The sequence below is a fragment of the Leuciscus leuciscus genome, assembly GCF_965113295.1.
Source record: "Leuciscus leuciscus genome assembly, chromosome: 6".
NCBI classification, from domain to species: domain Eukaryota; kingdom Metazoa; phylum Chordata; class Actinopteri; order Cypriniformes; family Leuciscidae; genus Leuciscus; species Leuciscus leuciscus.
This window is the reverse complement of record NC_138730.1, coordinates 29763906-29783558: the sequence shown is the minus strand read 5'-3', so window position 1 is coordinate 29783558 and position 19653 is coordinate 29763906. Positions and strand designations below refer to the sequence as shown.

The 19653-nt window shown below is 36.3% G+C and overlaps 2 protein-coding genes and 1 long non-coding RNA gene across 7 annotated transcripts in view; 2 read left to right on the top strand and 1 right to left on the bottom strand.

The window, feature by feature from the left end:
* Positions 1-5090, top strand: part of slc4a2a (solute carrier family 4 member 2a) — a 29892-nt gene extending 24802 nt beyond the window's left edge. The window contains exons 19-23 of the mRNA XM_082172610.1: positions 896-1062; positions 1150-1403; positions 2743-2912; positions 3040-3213; positions 3537-5090. Of these exons, the coding sequence (XP_082028736.1) occupies positions 896-1062; positions 1150-1403; positions 2743-2912; positions 3040-3213; positions 3537-3617 (846 nt within the window). The 3' untranslated portion in view covers positions 3618-5090. The remainder of the gene's footprint in view (positions 1-895; positions 1063-1149; positions 1404-2742; positions 2913-3039; positions 3214-3536) is intronic.
* On the bottom strand, positions 4770-9960 carry LOC309500898. Its single transcript, XR_014206722.1, has 2 exons — positions 8165-9960; positions 4770-5549 (listed from the first exon to the last, which is right to left on the bottom strand). It is a non-coding gene; the product is annotated as an uncharacterized lncRNA (long non-coding RNA).
* ubtfl (upstream binding transcription factor, like) lies at positions 6748-18444 on the top strand. 5 transcript variants are annotated; one of them, XM_082172631.1, is made up of 20 exons: positions 6748-6888; positions 9971-10060; positions 10186-10367; positions 10552-10635; positions 10765-10920; positions 11657-11721; positions 11816-11936; positions 12145-12255; positions 12358-12485; positions 12707-12848; positions 13628-13669; positions 13782-13892; positions 14000-14158; positions 14396-14506; positions 15014-15099; positions 15404-15593; positions 16774-16821; positions 17232-17363; positions 17558-17677; positions 17778-18444. In XM_082172631.1, the coding sequence occupies exons 2-20, from the start codon at positions 10003-10005 to the stop codon at positions 17865-17867; spliced, it is 2136 nt and encodes a 711-aa protein (XP_082028757.1). In that variant the 5' UTR covers positions 6748-6888; positions 9971-10002; the 3' UTR covers positions 17868-18444. The 5 variants fall into 5 exon arrangements, with proteins under 5 accessions (XP_082028757.1, XP_082028759.1, XP_082028758.1 ...); XM_082172633.1 differs by having other exon boundaries at positions 14396-14524; positions 17232-17297; positions 17561-17677; XM_082172632.1 differs by having other exon boundaries at positions 14396-14524; positions 17232-17297.
* Positions 18445-19653: the final 1209 nt, after the last annotated feature.

Below are 19653 nucleotides of genomic sequence, written 5' to 3'. Positions count from 1 at the left end.
CCAAACCTGTATGAATTTCTTTGTTCTGCTGAACACAAAAGAAGATATTTGGAAGAATATGGGTAACCAATATCTAATCTTAAAGAGTAAATAAAGAATAAAGAGTAATCTTCTTTTGTGTTCAGCAGAACAAAGAAATTCATACAGGTTTGGAACAACTTGAGGGCGAGTAAATGACAGAATTTTCTTTTTTGGGTGAACTATCCCTTTACTATTTAAAATTTTTTTTTTTTACATATGACATTTTGAAGTACTTGAAATTGTAGGAAATGTTTAAAGAAATTAAACTTAAAAAATAAAAAAAATACTTTTTTAAAAATAAATTTAAAAAAGACTAACCCCCCCACCCCCCACACACAATTTAAGACCAATTTTGTAACTATCCAAAGATTTAAAACAGTAAAAAAAAAAAAAATTCCTATGCTTTTTTTGAGACTTTTGAAAAGGGACATTTTGAAAAGTGAATTAAAGACATTTTAATACTTTTTAAACATCTACCCGCCATTAATTAAAGTCCCACGATATTACTATCTGAGACGATCATCTCAGTACTTGTTTGTAAAGATGCAGTCACATTTACTATAGTTCAGTGAATTTTTTTCACAGGTGATGTTCAGATATTTTTTTAATAGGAATCCACATTATCTGCAATTTTGCATGAGGGTGTAAGATTTCCCCACACAGAATCTCCATGTTGACCAACAGAAAGCTGCTTGGTTTAAAATGAGCTTCTTTGTGAGCTGTGTTTCATATATTGCTACACTATCAATATTTTTTGCCAACTTCGCTGATGTGACTGTGCTTTAAGAGTTATAAGTTACCCCATGCTTGTTATTTGATTAGAGACTTGAATATCTCTGCATGTCTTTATGGTCTTTCTTTCCTCCCCATATAGAAACTAAGTGTGCCTGATGGCTTCTCTGTGACCAGCCCGGACAAGCGTGGTTGGTTTATACACCCACTGGGCTCTGATGGCCAGTTCCCCATCTGGATGATGGTTGCCAGCATTCTACCGGCTCTGCTCGTCTACATACTCATTTTCATGGAGACTCAGATCACTACGTGAGTCACAGGCATTCACTATTCTGATCTGACCATGCCTACTAAAAACTCAATTATATTATTCCTCTATTTTATTTTCCTTTACAGTCTTATTGTGAGTAAGAAGGACAGGATGCTGGTTAAGGGGTCAGGGTTTCACTTGGACCTGCTAATCATCGTGGTCGCGGGTGGGATTTCAGCGCTCTTTGGGCTGCCGTGGTTGACTGGTGCTACTGTTCGTTCTGTCACTCATGCGAATAGTCTGACGGTGATGAGCAAAGCCGTTGCTCCTGGTGACAAACCTCGAATTCAGGAAGTAAAAGAGCAGAGAGTAACAGGATTTCTGGTGGCTTTTCTTGTTGGTGAGTGGCTTAAATTCAAGGATGATAAATATATATCTGCACCATATTAGTTAGCCGCCAATTTAGTTTATCGCTATCTGTTTATATTGGATGTACTGTATAAATTGGCTGGTATTAGATTTTTATTTGTTACATGCCCATTTCTCCTATTTTACATTTTTATTAAATTGCCATTATCTAACACTCAATCTAATTTCAATCCAATACTCAAATTAATCTTTAAAATACTAATTATTTAACACTTTAATAACATTTAATACTTAATAATAATTACTCAATAATACTTTATAATAATAATACTTTAATAAATTTATACAATTAAATTTAATCTTTTGCAAATCTCACAATGATTATTTATTTTTTCCATACTGTACATTATAATGTTGTGATGCCTAATTTAAAATGCTTGATGTTTAAAATTCAAAATAGTATTCAAAATATTATAGAATTTTAATACTGCCATTAATTACTTATAGGCCATTACATGAAAATAATTATTGGTTTATAGAGTGCAACAGTGCCCGCCCACTTTTTCCTGCAAGTATTTTTTTCCCATTCATTTTTCCTATAGGGATTTCAAAAAAGTCTTTGTTAAAGCATTATAAGCCATGAACCAAGCCAACCAGCTACAAAGAGAATCATAACATTACAAACTTTGATTCGAAGCAAAACATTTATTTAAAAACGGACAAAAATACAAGGTACTAGACTGTGTACTTAATGGCTTTAGTGATAGAAAGAACTACAATCCCATGAAGCATTGTAAACAGCATAATCAGATAAAAAATATTAGAGAAATATAAAACTACTCATTTAAAAATGTTGATTATATATAAAAGTTTATTGCAAAATATGCATTCATATTCAAATATTGAAGTATTTTGAGAGTGTAGAGAGAACAACTCGATTACATCATTTGCGGTGCTTCATGGGAGTGGGCGGAGCTAATGCAATCTTTTGGTGCGTTTTTCTGTACAGCAACATGGGTAATGTAGTTAAACATGATTATTTGAAAGAAAGATAAGTTGAGAGAATGCTGGCTAAAAGCTTCAACAGAAGCAAATACTTTTAATTAACAACCTCGTAGTTCACAGTAAGGCTGTCTTTAAAGGTTTATAAGTTATCATTGAAAGTCAATTTACCTATGGAGAAATTGAATTTTTTAGTTTTTACTTTCAGAACTCGACAGTTGCTCTGTATTGGTATCAGCCAGAATTTTAAAATCAGTGCGTCTCTAGATAAATTAGTAGTGAATGGCCAGTTGTGGCTATTACTGGTTGTATTTTCTTTTTATTTGTTGTTCAGAACTGACAGTATATAAACCCTCTTCCTTCCAAAGGTCTCTCGATTGTGATTGGAGATCTTTTGCGGCAGGTTCCCATCGCTGTGTTGTTTGGTATATTCCTCTATATGGGAGTGATGTCTCTCAATGGGATCCAGCTAACAGAACGCATGATGCTGCTATTCATGCCACCGAAGTACCACCCTGACCACACCTATGTCCGCAAGGTTCGTTTCAGAGATTTCAGATCACAGTATTCACCATTCTTAAATCAATATTCTGATGACATTAGGTCTGGAATGCCGTTCTCTTCAGATTTAGCTGTGCTTTAACCTCTTGACTCGTCTATTTCAGGTGCGTACTCTCCGCATGCACCTGTTCACTTGTTTGCAGCTGGTGTGCCTGGCTGTGCTGTGGATTGTAATGTCAACCGCGGCCTCTTTAGCCTTCCCGTTTGTCCTTGTCCTCACTGTGCCATTCAGGAGGTTCCTGTTGTCCCGAATATTTACTCAACGTGAGATACAATGTGTAAGTGTTTATTTTCTTTCAGTTTAAAGGCAAAATGCTATTTGTAGATATGGTGTTTAATATAGTGCGTTCAATACTAAAATATAAACCTGTTTTAGTTTTACACCTAAATTTGGCAATGGGGTAAGACAAATAAACTTTTAAGATACATTCTCTAAAAATGTGTCTAATGATATCTTATGTAAACTTGTATAAAATCTCACTTATATATATATATATATATATATATATATATATATATATATATAACAAGGCTAATAATGAAATGTGAAATCTTGATTTGCCCATTGCCTTTAACACTGTTCATTTTGTCTGTGTGACAGCTTGACGCAGATGATGCAGAGCCGTCATTTGATGACAGAGAAGGCCAAGATGAATATACAGAGATGCAAATGCCAGTATGACCTCATTCCTCTTCTGTCACTACCTGGGCTGGCCTGACTTTCTTTTCAGGCAGAGATGGCCAAATGTACTGCCTGTCTTTTTTTTCTCCCTTTCTTTAATCAATGTTTGTCTCATTTTGTTTTTGCTTAATTCATGGAGACGTTATATTTATACATATGTAAAAGTATTGAATAGTTGCTCGGTGTCACTTGTATCTGTTGCGTGAAGAAATGTTTGTCGCCTGTACTATTAATATTTTATCTGTTTATTTATCAGAGTTGAAATGTTATTGTGTTATGTGTGTGTTGTGGAGCGTTAAATGAATTTATGATCTCCATTCAGCTCAAAATGGTACAGGAAGCACTTAAAGGTACATTTAAAATGAAGCAATTTTTACTGCTTATCAGTTTGTTTTATTTCATTGGAAGATTGCATATAGTGTACTGCTAAAAATGAACAACTGTACATAATAACATGAATGCAAATTGTGTATGTATATATACATATACTGTATGCATGTATGTCTGTGTTCAATATTTTTGTAGCTAAACAGAAATATATATCTATAAGCATTGCCACTAGCGACGAAACTCTGGTTGCAGTCACAAGTTTAATTGGAAGAAGAAAATATATGTTTTTCACAACTGTGAATATGTTGTCTTTTGAAAATGGTTGCATAGCTATTTTGAAACCAGTTTTCTCACCAGAGCACCAAAGAGGACCGTGTTTTTATCACACGAACACTAAGGGAATATTTTAAGTAAAGTACAAATAATACATGAAGACACAAAAAGAGTAATTTGATTATGGTTGATTATTATTTACCCAGTTTGTATGAGAGAAAATGACTGTTCAAAGGGTTGCGTTTTACACTATCTCTGCTATGTTGAATAATGTTGTTATGATTTAAATATCACCAAGCACACTTGTGAAATGGTTTGATCGTTCGCTGCACTACTGTTTAGTTTTATTAACAGGTTCCATAGGTGAATATTTGTTGTTTGAGGGACTGATTTAGAATGTAAACAATTAAGAAGCAAGTGTAGATTTGGTATAATTATGTATCATGTGTATCATGTACATTCCAGTCACCAAGATGATCTTGCGAATAATTAATTTTATAAAGAAGGGACTACATCTAAGATGTTGTTTAGTCTGTTGTGTATGGTTTTAAAAATGTCAAATTGTGTATTTTCCCCTTCTAAAACAGTTCTCTACTGTTTTCATAACTATCCCACACCCTGTAGTAGTGCCTTTTTTCACTCGATTGTTCCTTTCAGATACAATATTGCTTTTAAAAAGCTGAAGTGACCTTAGCAAGAGAACACAGCAGGTGTGATTGAGAAAGAGGTGTTCAATAACAGATTTTTGTGATTATTAATTAATATATTACTGTGGAATGTCAATGATTTGGGCAAATGTTTTGGTTTTAGCTCTGTAAATATTTAGATGCAGGCCCAACAAAATAAAATAATGGAACTGATTTTACATAAGACTTTTTGTCTTATTTTTTTATTTATTATTTTACACACATCAAGCAAATTCATTTTGTTGTTATATCTTGCTGAAGTGCTAAAATGTTTTCTGTCACATTGACTAAAATTAGTGCATTTCAAATGGTAATACCATTATAATATTGTCTCAATTAATCCTCAAATTTGAAAAACAACCGAATATATCAGCCACTGACGTCACTAAACTCTCCACATATCCTCTATCGAGTGCAACATTTATGTTCTCTCTCTATGCTAGAATGCTGTTTTACAACTCAGTGTAACCTGAAGCAAGACAAACTGACAAGAAAGCACAATGTAGTCATATGTGCTAGATATGAAGTGAAAAACTTTGCAATCCATGTGTTGTAGTGGTAGTGATGATGAATGACTGTTCACTCTATTAATGCACCTCTGCTGCCATCTCATGGCCACTCAATGCTGGTAGCAACAAGATGTCTGTAAGCACAGAAACATGCCCGAGTACATGGCCCAAACATACTACACGTTGACTCACACACTTCTGCAGTATTAATTAACATTTAATAATAACAACATTTTCAGGGATCTTTTTCATAATAGATGGAAAACACATTCTCAAATACAATGACCTAAACAAACAGTTTACATAAACATGAGGTGAGCCTCAAATATTATAGTCACGTTGCATGATTTTCTTGCAAACATTGTTCCATGACTTTTTAATTCATTTTAATTTTAAAAATAAAAGATTTTTTCTTTTAATATCTGAAAAACCATGACTGTGGGAATCATGAGAACATCTAGAAATGACCAAGTGCACTAATAATCTTGGATAACTCAGTTCATGCCTGTTCAGCTCATATCACACTGACATGTGACAAAATGCTGCAGAAATACTATAATAATCCATGAATGATAGACTTGTTTTCTCAGTCATTTCAGTGATCTGTGTGAAGCATCTCTTTCAGGCTTGGTCAAACTGAAGGGGTTGAGTCAGTCACAGCTGTCTCCTCCTTTCCTCGTGCCATTGGTCAGTTTCACATAAAGAAATATCGTGACGATTGTGTGTACAATCAGAGAGCATGAGAGAGCGAGATACAGTCAATGGCACTTTTACTAAGGCTGAGGGAAATCGGTGCCCGACTGTGATTCACAAGCAGGCACCAGCGTCTCTGCAAACATATGAAGATAAACTCAACACACGAATTAGAACCGACTGGTTTTGGGCTGCAGAGACGAGATTTCTGGAGCGCGGAGGCCGTGCGAGTCTCCGCGGCAGCAGAATGAATGTGGGCACCCAAACCAATCGGTTTCGCACTTGAAGTAGTTGCAGGGTTGGCAAAGAGTCCTGGCAACCAGTATATATTTTGTCCTGTTAAATGGCCAGCCATAAAAAGAGAGCTATATAGCAATTGTGAACTAATATTAACGTAGTTTATGGTTGTTAGATGCATGTACGGTAGATTACTACTTAGGTTTTGCGAGTTTAAAGCTTGAGAAAGTCGAGCTTTAAAATGTTGAAAAATACATAAACAATTGTATTAATATAATTTAGAAATGTATCAATGTTAAAAATAAATATTATTTTTAAGTTTTAGCCTCCGCCTTTTTTTCTCGCATGTTTTCCCTCGGAGTTCCTCCCCCTGCGGCGCTGGGCGGAGTTTCATACCGAACCAGACGCTCCTTTTGTCGGATTCGTTTCGACTTGACTCCCCGGGGTTTACGGCTAAAAAACAGATACTTAAATACAATAAAATCGTTTAACACGAACACATCGCTAATTAATAAGCACATCCGTGCCGGAATATTGAAAAAGGTAAGAGATTTGATCATTTTTGAGCCCGTTTGGAACGGTTTTCAATTTGCTCGTCCCCGAGTCTTTGTAACATTCATGGCGGCTCTGCAGTGAGAGCTCTGGGGCGAGAGAAGGCACAAGCGCCCGCTCATACCTCTATTTTTAATTCTGATTCGCCGAAACATTTTATTATTCAACTGATATTTAATATGTCACCAGAATTAAACATTTAAGTATTTTATTCATGACCAAATTGATTTTATAGTGAAATAATGCATTTTATGATATTGTCACAATCCCTGCAAAAAAACAAACCAAAAAAATCTGCATGCAAATACACCTGAATTCAGCAAGGATACAACTGGTATGCGCATATAAAGACATCGATTCGCATTTTTAATCGGCGTAAGCGCTATTCGTCGTACTTTCCCCAGTAGCTCGCGCGCTAGCCGAGGCGTTCGTGCCAGCGGAAGCTGCGTGGTGACTCCTGCCGGAATAAAGACGCCATTACCGGGGTTGCAAACAGACTAACGGTCGGTGCACTAAAGGAAACGTATTTTACACTCATTCATTTAATCAGTTATAGTGAGCTTCACACGAATTATTAAGTAAGTAGGCGTAAACTTTTTTATTGACCGTACTTTTAATAAAACTCTATGTATTTTTGGACAGTTTTGTCATACTTTTGGTCAGAAGTGATTAGTGCAATACTTCTTGAACATAATACGACTATTGAGGTTTATTGTTCATAGAAAAACTCGAGCATTGCAGAAAGAATAACATTTTTGCGTTTTTAGCCTTTTTGGCTCAGTTGACCTTGCGCGCGGGCGGGGATGACACTGTTACCGGGAAACCGGCGCCTCGTGCGGGCGCGCAGCGAGACACACAGCTCGAGAGGAACGCGGGCACGTGCGAGGTGCATCAGTGACAATTCTCGGTAATTTTGCGATAAATGACATGATATATAACATAGCATATTATACAAGGCAATAAATATTGTGATACTGGTAAAGTAAAAGTATACATGCGAGCCTTTGCTCAACATAAGAATTGTTATATATCACGCAAGATATAAACATGCAAGTAAGCATGCCAGTGAAACACTGGACCTAAGTTTGTTCGTTGTTATTACATTTGAAACAAACACGAATTACACGAGAAGATATTATAAAATCAGTTAAACGTTTAAATAGATGCTGAAGCAAACCATACTATGTGTTGAATTGTATGTCATATCTCTTACGGATCAGAAAATAAAATGTCTGTACTATCTTTATGCGTTTATTGAAGTACTCGCCTATGAATGTGCTGCACTGGCAGAATGTAAACAGTGAGCGCTCGCGGAGAACGGGAGGAGAGACCGAGACTTCCGCGGACACTGATGCGCTCGAGCAAGGGTCGTGTTTGTCCTCGCGTCTCGCTGCTCGTGGTTACATAATCCCAAAGGAAAGTCTTTCCTGCCGTTCCTTGCCAAGATGACCCCCGACACCATGTACGTGCGTTTCTCTCGCATCCTCAAACCGTGGCATGAATCGTGAAGCAATCCCGGATAGTTGTCGGTCCTTTCTGGTTTAGCCGGTCGCTCTAAGTGAACCAAGATGAAAATCGCGGCTTGGTCATGTGTAGGCGTTGGAAATATGCGATCATAGCATCTCGTCAAGGATTCTCGCCGCTCGCCACCGCTGGTGCACTGGTATGGTCACGGCGTGATGACGCGTCCGTGTCGAGGTGCTCCAGAGGCGGGGCATGGGCACATTATGTTCCTCTGGGTGGCAGTGATGACATCCAGTACATTTCATTATTCTTTCACAATTAGACGACCATTTACAAAATAATAATAAAATCGAATCAGCTGTTTAATACATTAATTGTACATTCCCTTTCATTACGTTCCTATGTGCCAGTGTGGTTCTTGTCAACTAAAACTATTACAAAATAAAAATAAAAGCTACTTCAAAATATAATACTAATACTACACAAATAATACTAAAGTAACACTGCTCTGTACAGACTGTTTTATTGTTTTACATTTTATGATATGAGTTTATGAGAACTAATTTAGCTTATTTCCATTAATATGGCAAGCTTTTTTTTTTTTTTTACATTTATTTCTTAACTAACTAGCATCTGTTACTTTTATGTTTACTGTACTTAATTGCTATTAATATAGTAGTGACTGTATCATTCATTTTCAATTTCACTAGAACCTGTTCTTTAGATACTAGTATTTATGTACTTACTCCAGTTGTGACTAATATTTATTCAATTAGTCATAAGTGTGTTATTAAATTCTAGTACTTATTTCTTTGTTATTAGACGCTCAATAATGACAAGTAACTATTCCATAGTTACTGGTAACATATTACATATTTTACTTTTGAATTGGATAAGGATCTGGGGTGCAGATATTTATGGAAGCTTGTTTCTGCCACAGAATAAAACATTTTAAAATATAATTGTGACTTTTTATCTCACAATTGCGAGTTTACAATTATTTTTGACTTTATAAAACACAATTGTATTGCGACTTTATATCACGCATTTCTGACTTTATAACACGCAATTGCTACTTTATATCACGCAATTCTGAGATAAAAAGAATTGCGAGATGTAAACTCGCAATTCTGAGAAAAAAAGTCGCAATTACCTTTTTTTTTCTTTTTTTTTAATTTATCTGTGGCGGAAACAAGCTTTCATAGATATCAGCTATTCTCTTCCGACTAGTATTTATATATTACAATTTACTATTCATGTGGTTCTAGTGCTTATTCTTTAGTTACTTGTAACATTACTTGTAACAATTCAGATTATCAGTATCTCTACCAGTTCTCCTAACACTAATTGAATAAACACTGGTACCTATTTATTAGAATGTGTATTACAATTGTTGCTAGTAACATTTGAAATCTTACATTTTTAATTAAACTAATTTTGACTAGTTATTACATATGAAAAGTTAAAAAGCAGTTGTTGCTAAACAAGAAAGAAAATGCTACTAGTAACAGTTCAAGGGATATGTATTAATATCTCATAAAAATGTACTAATATACAATATAATACTATATAATAAATTCTCTCTCTCTCTCTCTCTCTCTCTCTGAAGTGTCAAGGTGGAGATTGGTGAATTCTGTCATCATGAATGGCAGCACCAGTGTGTCTGGCACCCAGGCAGGCCGAATCAAAATTGAGTCAAGTACGTTCGCACGCTGTTAATAAAGGACATATTCACACAGACACACGACAATTACACTGCTTTTGTCAGCATTAAAAAACACCTTGTTTTTGATCATTCAACGCTTTGGTGTTGGTTTTTGTTAGATGCAGATACATGGAGCAAAGAGGACTGCATGACACTGCTGGAGAGGATACGCAGTCTGTTACCTGATGGAGACACAATGAAGTATAAAACCACAGAGTCTCATTTTGACTGGGAGAAGGTGGGGTTTGGGGCTTTCACTGGAGACATGTGTAAGCAGAAATGGCAGAAAGTTTCCACAGAGGTGAGCCAAATTCCAGTGAGCTAAAGCAATAATGTGCCTGTTTTCCAAATAACACTGATAGGCGTTTATGTGAAAGACATTCTGTTTAGATTGTCCATGTAAAGATTATTTTACTTTGAACTTTGTTGGCACAATAATAAGCAGAACATTAAAATGAGTTGATTTAATAATTTTCCCACCCTAGGTACGTAAATACAGAACGATGACAGAGCTCATTGTTGATGCTATTGAATATGTGAAGAACCCTTATAAGGGGAAAAAATTGAAGGTGAGAATGTGAAGATATCAAAAGTTCTTAATATCTCTTTTATCCTAATCAAATTTCATGTTTTACCCTGATGTGTTGTGTCAACTAATAGAGCGTTTTCATAGTGTTTATGCATTTAACTCTGTTTAGACACATCCAGACTTCCCAAAGAAACCCCTTACTCCCTACTTTCGCTTCTTTATGGAGAAGCGAGCCAAGTATGCAAAAATCCACCCCGAGATGAGCAACTTGGATCTCACCAAGATTCTGTCCAAAAAATACAAAGAGCTTCCTGAAAAGAAAAAGGTTAGTTTTTGTGGGTAGTTGACATGAAATACTTTTGGGAAGTTTAGTTGTCCTTCAGTGTGACATGCTTTACTTGAAACTTCTGACTATTTCTCTTGAAGACTGTATTTTCCTCATTCTTTTTTAATTATTATGCATGCTAGCTCAGTGATGTTATATAAAGATGTTATATAAAACTAATTATTAAAAATCGGTTTTGGTAATTGCAGTAAAGATTAACTACTGGTATATTAAAGTATAAATATATTAGATGAATAGCTTAAACCTAATAAAAAAAAAGTACAAATAAAAAATAGAAATACTGCCTTGTAACTATCTGAAATAAGTTGAAATAAAATTAATTAAAGCTATAGAGGGAAAATAATAAATAAATAATACTAAAAGAACACTTTTATAATTTAACATCTATTGAGAATATTTTTACTTAAAAAACATTTCTCACTGCAGAACATTTTAAATGGCAAAAAGATGTGTAGTGAAAAATGTAACAGAAATGGTAACCTAATGGTAATATAAACATTCTTTTGTACATTACCATACATTTTAACCTAAATTGTTGTTGTTCATTAAAAAAAGTCCAGTGCTTTGGTATTTTCTGTTCTACTATACAGTATGTGAAGTGCTGGTGTTTGTAGAATTTCATTCTTTTCAAAGATTTGAGCTGTTTTTCTCATAAAGTTCCTACTTTTGAAGGTCATCTGTTTTGCTTTTACATTTGCACTATAACTTTTGTCAGCTCAAGTACATTCAAGAATTCCAGAGAGAGAAAGAATCTTTTGAGAAGAACATGGCACGATTCAAGTTAGTGTCCACGTTCCTCTGCACATAAATACCTAACACAAGTATGTCCGTTTTTTGTACTGGTGATTCAGTGTGAAGCTTCTATTGTTTTTAGGGAGGACCACCCAGATTTAATAGAGGAGAGAAAGAAGTCAGACCTCCCAGAGAAGCCCAAGACCCCTCAGCAGCTATGGTACAACCATGAGAAGAAAGCCTACATGAAAATTCACCCAGAGGTAACAAAATTTGGCAGGAAAAAGGCCCTAGTGGTCATATAGTCTTGGTATAGCAACTCAAGTACAAAGAGTTAGAACTGAGTAACTGAATCAAAGTCCAGCTTATGACTTATTTATATAAAATTCAGTCTTTTTTTGAGCGCATTTCATCATATTCAACTGTTTATGGATGGACCTACACTCACCTTTCCATGTTTGATACTTGTAGGTAAGCCAGAAGGAGCTGAAGGAAGTATTACGTAGACAGTGGTCCCAATTACCAGACAAAAAGAGGCTGAAATGGATAAGCAAAGCTCTAGAGCTGCAGAAACACTACGAGGTATGGCTTTGTGTTCTCACTGAGGCATAGGTGATACAGTCTTTGTTGATTAGAGGGATAAATTACATTGTAAACTTTGTGAAATGTTACTTCCTCATTCAGGAAAGCATGAGAGTATATTTTGAAGCTCACCCAGATGCAAACTCTGATGAGCACGTCAAGTCTGTTTTAACCAAGGCTGAACGGCAGCTCAAGGACAAGTTTGATGGCCGGCCAACCAAACCACCACCGTATGTTTTAAACCGCTAAGTAACATTTGGTTTTCTCAGGAATCTCTTAATTTAGATGTTTTGCATGGCTTATGCTGACTTATCTTACCAAGATATGCTGCTCTTAGAAACAATGTTGTTGATCGTTTTGAAATCAACTAGTGGTTCTTGTCTATATATTTGCAGTATTTGTCATATATATGCAGTTTTTTAAAGTATATTTTTATGGTTTTGTTCTGCAGAAATGGCTATTCGCTGTACTGTGCTGAACTAATGGTAAACATGAAGGACGTGCCAAGCACGGAGCGAATGGTGCTATGCAGTAAGCAGTGGAAGATGATGACCCAGAAAGAGAAGGACATGTTCCAGAAACGATGTGAACAGGTCTTGTAGACCCATCTACTCTCGGTTGTTTAAAGCAAAAGAGAAAATATTAAAAGTCAGTATCAAATAATAGTTATCCAAAAAGGTTTCTGTGGTTGACCATTGGCTGACCCCTTTTGGGGTGGCTGATGGCCAAAATGGTAGACTTATGCTCATCAAGGCTACATGTATTTGATCAAAAATACAGTAAACAATTAATATAGTTAAATATTATTACAATTTAAAATAACTGCTTTCTATTTTAATATATTTTAAAATGTAATTTATTCCTGTGATGGCAAAGCATAGAATAGAATATTAGCAGGTATTATATTTAGCCGGTATTACTAGTTTTCAGTGTCACATGATCCTTCAGAAGTCATTCTAATATGCTGTTTGGGTGCTCAAGAAACATTTATTGTTCATTTTGTGCTGCTTAATATTTTTGTGGAAATAGTGCTGCAACTTTTCCAGTATTGTTTGAACAAAGTTTTAGCATTTATTTAAAATATAAATCTTTTGTATCATGATACATTTTTCTACTGTAACATTTAATACATTCTTGCTGAATAAAAGTATAATTTCTTTAAAAATAAACAGTGTTAACTGAAAATTTACTTTAAAAAAATTATTCTTCGTTGACAACTATTTTGGAACTAACAAAGGGGGAAGGTAAACACTCAGGTTAATTGGCAAAGCAGGCATGGTTAATAATAAATATCAATTCTTAATAACACAGTTGTTACATTAACACTGGCTCTGCTATAACTAAAAATTACAATGTTTATCTGTCTCAACAGAAAAAGAAACAGTATGAGATTGACCTTCAGAGGTTTATTGAGGTAAGTACAAGGCACCACAAATTCATACTATTAAAACAGATACCATTGAATTCTTGATCAAGGGAGGCTCTGCTTATTTTGACACTTTGTCTTAAACACCGTCTCTCTCCAGAGTCTCCCAGAAGAGGAGAGGGAGCGTGTGTGTGGAGAGGAGAAGCTGGGAGGCAAGATGAGCTTAGGGGGTGCAGGCAGCCCCCTGAGGGCCAAATCCCCATGTGTGAAGGTGGGCATGTGCAAGATGTCCTTGTTTATATACATGCATGCTGTTATGCTCTTGTGGTATGCTGTCTGGATCGGAATGAGCTGTAGTTTCTTCTTGTTGTGCCGTAGGAACGGTGTCGTGACCCTGAGCTGGATCAATGGGGGCATGTCCTTTCAAAAGAGAAGCGAGACAATAAGAATAAGAAAACACGGCTTCCTGAAACACCGAAGACTCCAGAGGAAATGTGGCAGCAGAGCGTGATAGGAGACTATCTGGCTAAATACAGAGTAAGAGCAACATGAATGATTTTCATAAGTTAGGAAGAGACCTCTTACTGAATCACAGAATGCTACATTTGTATTAAACATTTCTGTGACATCATGCAAAATCTCATTGGTCTAAAACACTTCACGTTAAGCATATTTGTACTGATTGGCTTGCTTTGCACAGCTTTTCCAAAGTACTTGAGCTACCACTACATTCTTTTTTTAGAAACCATAAACTTAAACTGCTGCTCTTCACAGAATGACCGGAAGAAAGCACAGAATGCAATGGATGCTGCTTGGAAGGCCATGGAAAAGAAGGAGAAGATTCCTTGGATCAAGAAGGCTGCAGAGGACCAGAAGCGATACGAGGTTCAGTACCGGACCGTGGTCAGTGACCAGACGTTTTGACCACTGTCTTCTCACCTGTGCTGAAGAAATGTCAAAATGTTGGTCACCCCTAACTTTCCTCCTCCCCAGTGTAGAGGTGGAGGAGTCTGCAATGGATGCACTTGTATCTCAGTGTGTATATGCATATGCTTAGTTTGTGCTGTTTCCAGCTGAAGTTGGTGGAACTTGCACTTTTGTTTGATCAGTGTGACTCAACATCATTGCAGTGATGTTTAAATGTCTTTATTTTAGTGTTCTGTCACCTATTCTACCATATTCTCATGAACCTGGCATCTTGATATGTTAACTTTTGTGTGTATATATATATATAGAGAGAGAGATTTATTTATTTTGCAGTGGTTTATCAGCCTGCTAATCTGTTTTCATGAGCATTTTAACATAGACTTGTCTTTTGTCTTGTCTTTGCGTTTAGGATCAATAGAAAAAGTCTATTCGCTCATGTTTCTTCTTGTTTTTTTTATTCTGCAGAGGGAGCTTTTAGAGATGAGGACAGTTCTGTCAGGACAGGGACAAAGGAAACCGAAATTTGATGGCGAGCCTAAGAAGCCCCCGGTGTAAGTGTCACGTTTTTAGCTTGATGTTTCCAGAGAGACTTTCCTTCTTTTAAAAAAAACGTTTTGGTTACATTTGTTTAAAGGTGTCCTTGTTACAGTGTAACTATACATTTAACTACTGAGTAATATTAATTAACAACATGCACTTACAATATAATTAGGGTTAGGGTTTAGTTTAGGGTTAATTGCATGTGATTAATTACCTTATATCATTTACTGTTATTACTACAGTAAGTACATGTAACAAGGACAGTGTAAAATAAGGTGTTCCCAAAACTTTTCTTCTTTTCCTTTCCAACCTCAGGAGCGGGTATCAAATGTTCTCTCAGGAACTCCTAACTAACGGTGAGCTGAATCACTTCAGCCTGAAGGAGCGCATGGTTGAGATCGGCAAGCGATGGCACAAGCTTAGTCAGAGCCAGAAAGACAAATATAAAAAACAGGTGGAGGAACAACAGCTAGAGTACAAAGCTGAGCTTGAGGCTTGGGTAAAGGTAAGAAGTTTGTTGAATCATCCAATTCTGCAGATCAAATACACTTTGTTTATTAATGGGTCAATGGCATGATGCTAATTTATTGTCCTACATATTAAGTAGTTCAGAAATACATAAAAAATTAATTACACCTCAACCATTATGAGCATGTTTTCAATTTCTAAATAAAAATTCATTTTGAATGATGTTAAAAGAAGATGTCTTAAGTAGTTTGGCATAATCTTTTGTTTTATCTGTTATTGTTCTTATTATATTTTTAATATTTTAGCAAAGACTTCCCTACTTTTTCATTTTTGAAAAACAAAGCAAATTGTTCAGGTAAAATATCATGTAGTGTGAATCTGCAAAAACATAGATGTTATTTATGAATAAATATAAATACAAAGAGTAAATTTTTAAAGGGCCATGAAACCCCCTGTTTCAGTCGGTCAGTTTTGAAAAATGCAACAAAAGTGCATTGACCAGTGTAAGCTCCGGAGTGGAGGGGGAAGAGGGGAGACCGATAACACAGCAACGGCTTAGATTCAGACTTTATTTCGCTCTCATTGAGTTAAAAGCATCAAAGCTTCCCACAAATGCACGCTGCGATTTACCATTACCATTACACGCAACACAATATACATGGTTTTGTGAGAAGTAAGTGCATCTTTCACTTACCGTATGCAATCTCACTGTTTGAAGCGCCTGTCATGGGAAATCAATGCGTGCTGTCGTGAATAATTAATACGATGCGTCTTCTCATAGGATAAGGACACACTGTCTCATGAATAATTATGAGACACTGATGAGTCATCACTGTACAATAGTACAAGAAAATTTCACATCCTATGACGTTGACACGAAGATGAATTTAAACCCGAAGTTGAAAATAGTGCAAAAAATACTAAAATGAACTAGTTTTCTCCTACAATTAAAACTAAGGAATGGTAACATTGCCTTCTATCATGTTCCACACACTGCTAAACAATACTAAAATCTCAGGAAATTTAGTTTAGGGTTTTTGACCCTTTAAGAAATTGGCACACGTGTTTTAAACTAGATTTTTTAAAAGATTTTCCTTTTCTTTTACATGGACACTTTTGTGTGTCTTTTACCTTATTACAAAAATAAATGTGTGAACAATGTGAGTTTGGAGATTTGTAGTGACGTATTTCCCTCTCGTTTTTCCTTTTTTTCCTAGTCACTGTCCCCTCAGGAGCGTGCGGTTTACAAAGAGTTCTCCACTACGGTAAGTAATTGCGCATTTTTGCAGCTGTAATGCGCTTTATAATGCAAAGCTCTGTATATTTGAGTTACTTCTGACACAGCATTCATATAGCTGAGATTGTGATTTACTCTTCTCTATGCCGTAACCCTCTGCACTGCATGGCAAAATGAGGCACTCTGATTAATTTAGTTGATTGATTTTGCTTATAGAGGCTATTTCTGTCCCTGCCACCACATGTGGCTTTATTATTTCCTTTCTGTCTATTCAGAATCACATACGTCTCTCGGCTCAAACTAACATGACTTGAATGGATAATGTTCTTAGGGCTGTACTGTGGGCCTAATAATCATTGCTTAAGCTTGAACGTGTTTTTTTTCCTGTGCTGCTCTGTCCTTGCACCCCCCTACCCCACCTTCTCTTTGCCCTCATAGAAACGGCGAAGCACGACAAAAGCACGAGGTCCTGGGGCGAAAGTCCGAGTCACCAAGGCGAAGGCGGTAGGTGCCAGAGCCGCGACGGTGGGTCTTGGGGGGGGCAAGCGTTCCATGGCGTACCGGGCCAAGGTAACGCCCGCTCTCTCTGGGCAACTCACCCACACAGGCTGTGGACTCAGTATGAAGTGTCTTAGGGTGTTAATCATCTTAAAGTTTGCCTTGTGTGCTGATGGTGTGTGTGTTTGTATGTGTGTACACAAACAAATACAGTGATAGACATGCATAGCTGCTTGTTTGAAAGATATGTGACTCTTGGTTTCCAGCAGGACACGTCGGACTCGGATGACGATGATGACAAAACAGACACCTCAGACTCGGAGGATGAAGATGATGAGTCATCTGGCAGCACTGATAGTGATGATGATGATGATGAAGATGACGAGGTTAATTTTCCTTTTGTTACATTTTTAGAAAATCTGCTCTATTATTATTATTATTATTGTCGGTATTCATTTTTTTCTAACATTGACACATGATACACAGAATGAAGATGAAGAAGATGATGATGATGACCGGTCAGACGGCTCCAGCAGCTCATCATCAGAAGATAGCAGTGACTCTGATTCAGACTAACCCGTCCCACCCCCTCTTAGAGGGGGCTGTGCCGGACACGCCCCCTTGTAATACCCCTCCCATAAAACAGGGAGGGGGTTCAGTAGCTGTGAGCTCACAGCATGCAGTAATCTTGCTCCCTATCTTTACAGGGCAAGAGACAATATGGGGGCCAACAGCTCTCCCCATCACCACGTCCATGCAACAGACTTAGTCAATCGGACAACTTTCTTTGTTGTTTTTTCTTTTAACGGAGCTATGTTACATGTGTGGTAATCGCATCAATTTTTATTGCCTTTATATAGGTGTGTTATTAAAATCTGTGTTGGCTGTTTTTTGTTCTTTTTATTTTAACTTGAAAATAATTTGTTCAAAGCCAGTTGAGCTTTTATAAGTTTCGAAAGTATCAGGGTTGCTTGGAGGTGGATGTTAGGGTTGAAAGACTTTGGAATGGAGATTAAATCCCTTGTTCTCCTGTTTATATTTGTTTGCCTCAGCTAGTTGCTGGAGCTCTGAGGACTATACGAGCTGCTCAAGTCTTGTTTAGAACGTTCTGTTGCAGATCCTCCATAATAAATGCACTTTTTCCCCTCTTGTACTTAATTGGCCATTTTCAGATACATCAAAATATGATCGCAATATAGTGATATTTATTACTGTTATACTAGGAGACTTTTAGTATGTGGATGAGAGTGTGTACCAATGTGCCAAATGATTCAATCCAGTGTTGTAAAAACATGACAGATGCATTTAAGAGCAACAATTTTCAACCTTTACAGATCCAGACTTTTAACCAACCCAGAGACCCTCAATATAGAAATGCTAGATTTCATACTTACATTTTTTTTATAATAATAATAAACTTCAAACATAATACTTCAAAAAAATAATTCGATGTTATATATTCCGTGAAGGTCCTGCATATACAATATGTATGATGAACTTCATATATAATAAATATGTATATTCATCAGAGGTGGACGAAGTACACAACTTCCTTACTTGAGTGAAAGTACAGATACTACTGGTCAAATATTACTCCGTTACAAGTAAAAGTTGTAAAGACCTATTTTTACTTAAGTAAAAATACAGAAGTACTCGTTTTTAAAAATACTTAAGTATCAAAAGTAAAAAGTAAATGTCAATGCATTGTTTTATTATTGTTGCATTGTTGTATGTAATACTTAAAGTACTGTATGCCTCTGAATCTACGCCTGCCTTCCTACCCTCATATTAATATCAAATTTATTTCTAGAACACAGTTCCAGTAGTGGGATTGAATGTGAGATTGAATAAGCCCACTCAATAACGTCCACAATGGTTTCGGACACCCAAATGGCTGTTCCATCAAATATTGCCCTATTTAAAGTTTTTTGGCTTTTAGTATGAATATGTTAGCCTTACTGTTATCTATAAGCTAGTGTGCTCCAAAAAAGTGACAAAAGACAACATTTAGAAGACCAAACCCAACGTTGAAAATGAAAATCAGGTTGATGTCAGAATCCAGCGCCAGATTGACGTCAATCTCCAACGTTGGACAGACGTATTGTGGTTGAAAATGAAAATCGGGTTCACGTCAGAAACCAACATCAGTCGGGTTCTGACGTCAACCCGACTTTCATTTCCAACCAAAATGCAACCCCTGCAACCAAAATCATCCACTGACTGATGTTACTTTCTACTCAAGGACCTTGACAGAATTGTAGTTGAGTAAAAAGTACGATATTTGTCTTTCAAATGTAGTGAAGTTAAAGTAAAAAGTTTCCAGAAAAAATAATACTCAAGTAGCCTAAAGTAGAGATACTCA

Bases quoted from the DNA above. Each gene is read 5' to 3' on its own strand.
- ubtfl (XM_082172629.1), top strand. From the start codon at position 10,003: ATGAATGGCAGCACCAGTGTGTCTGGCACCCAGGCAGGCCGAATCAAA. The intron at 10,636-10,764 runs GTGAGAATGTGA...AACTCTGTTTAG, and splicing joins ATAAGGGGAAAAAATTGAAG to ACACATCCAGACTTCCCAAA. The intron at 17,364-17,557 runs GTAACGCCCGCT...CTTGGTTTCCAG, and splicing joins CCATGGCGTACCGGGCCAAG to CAGGACACGTCGGACTCGGA.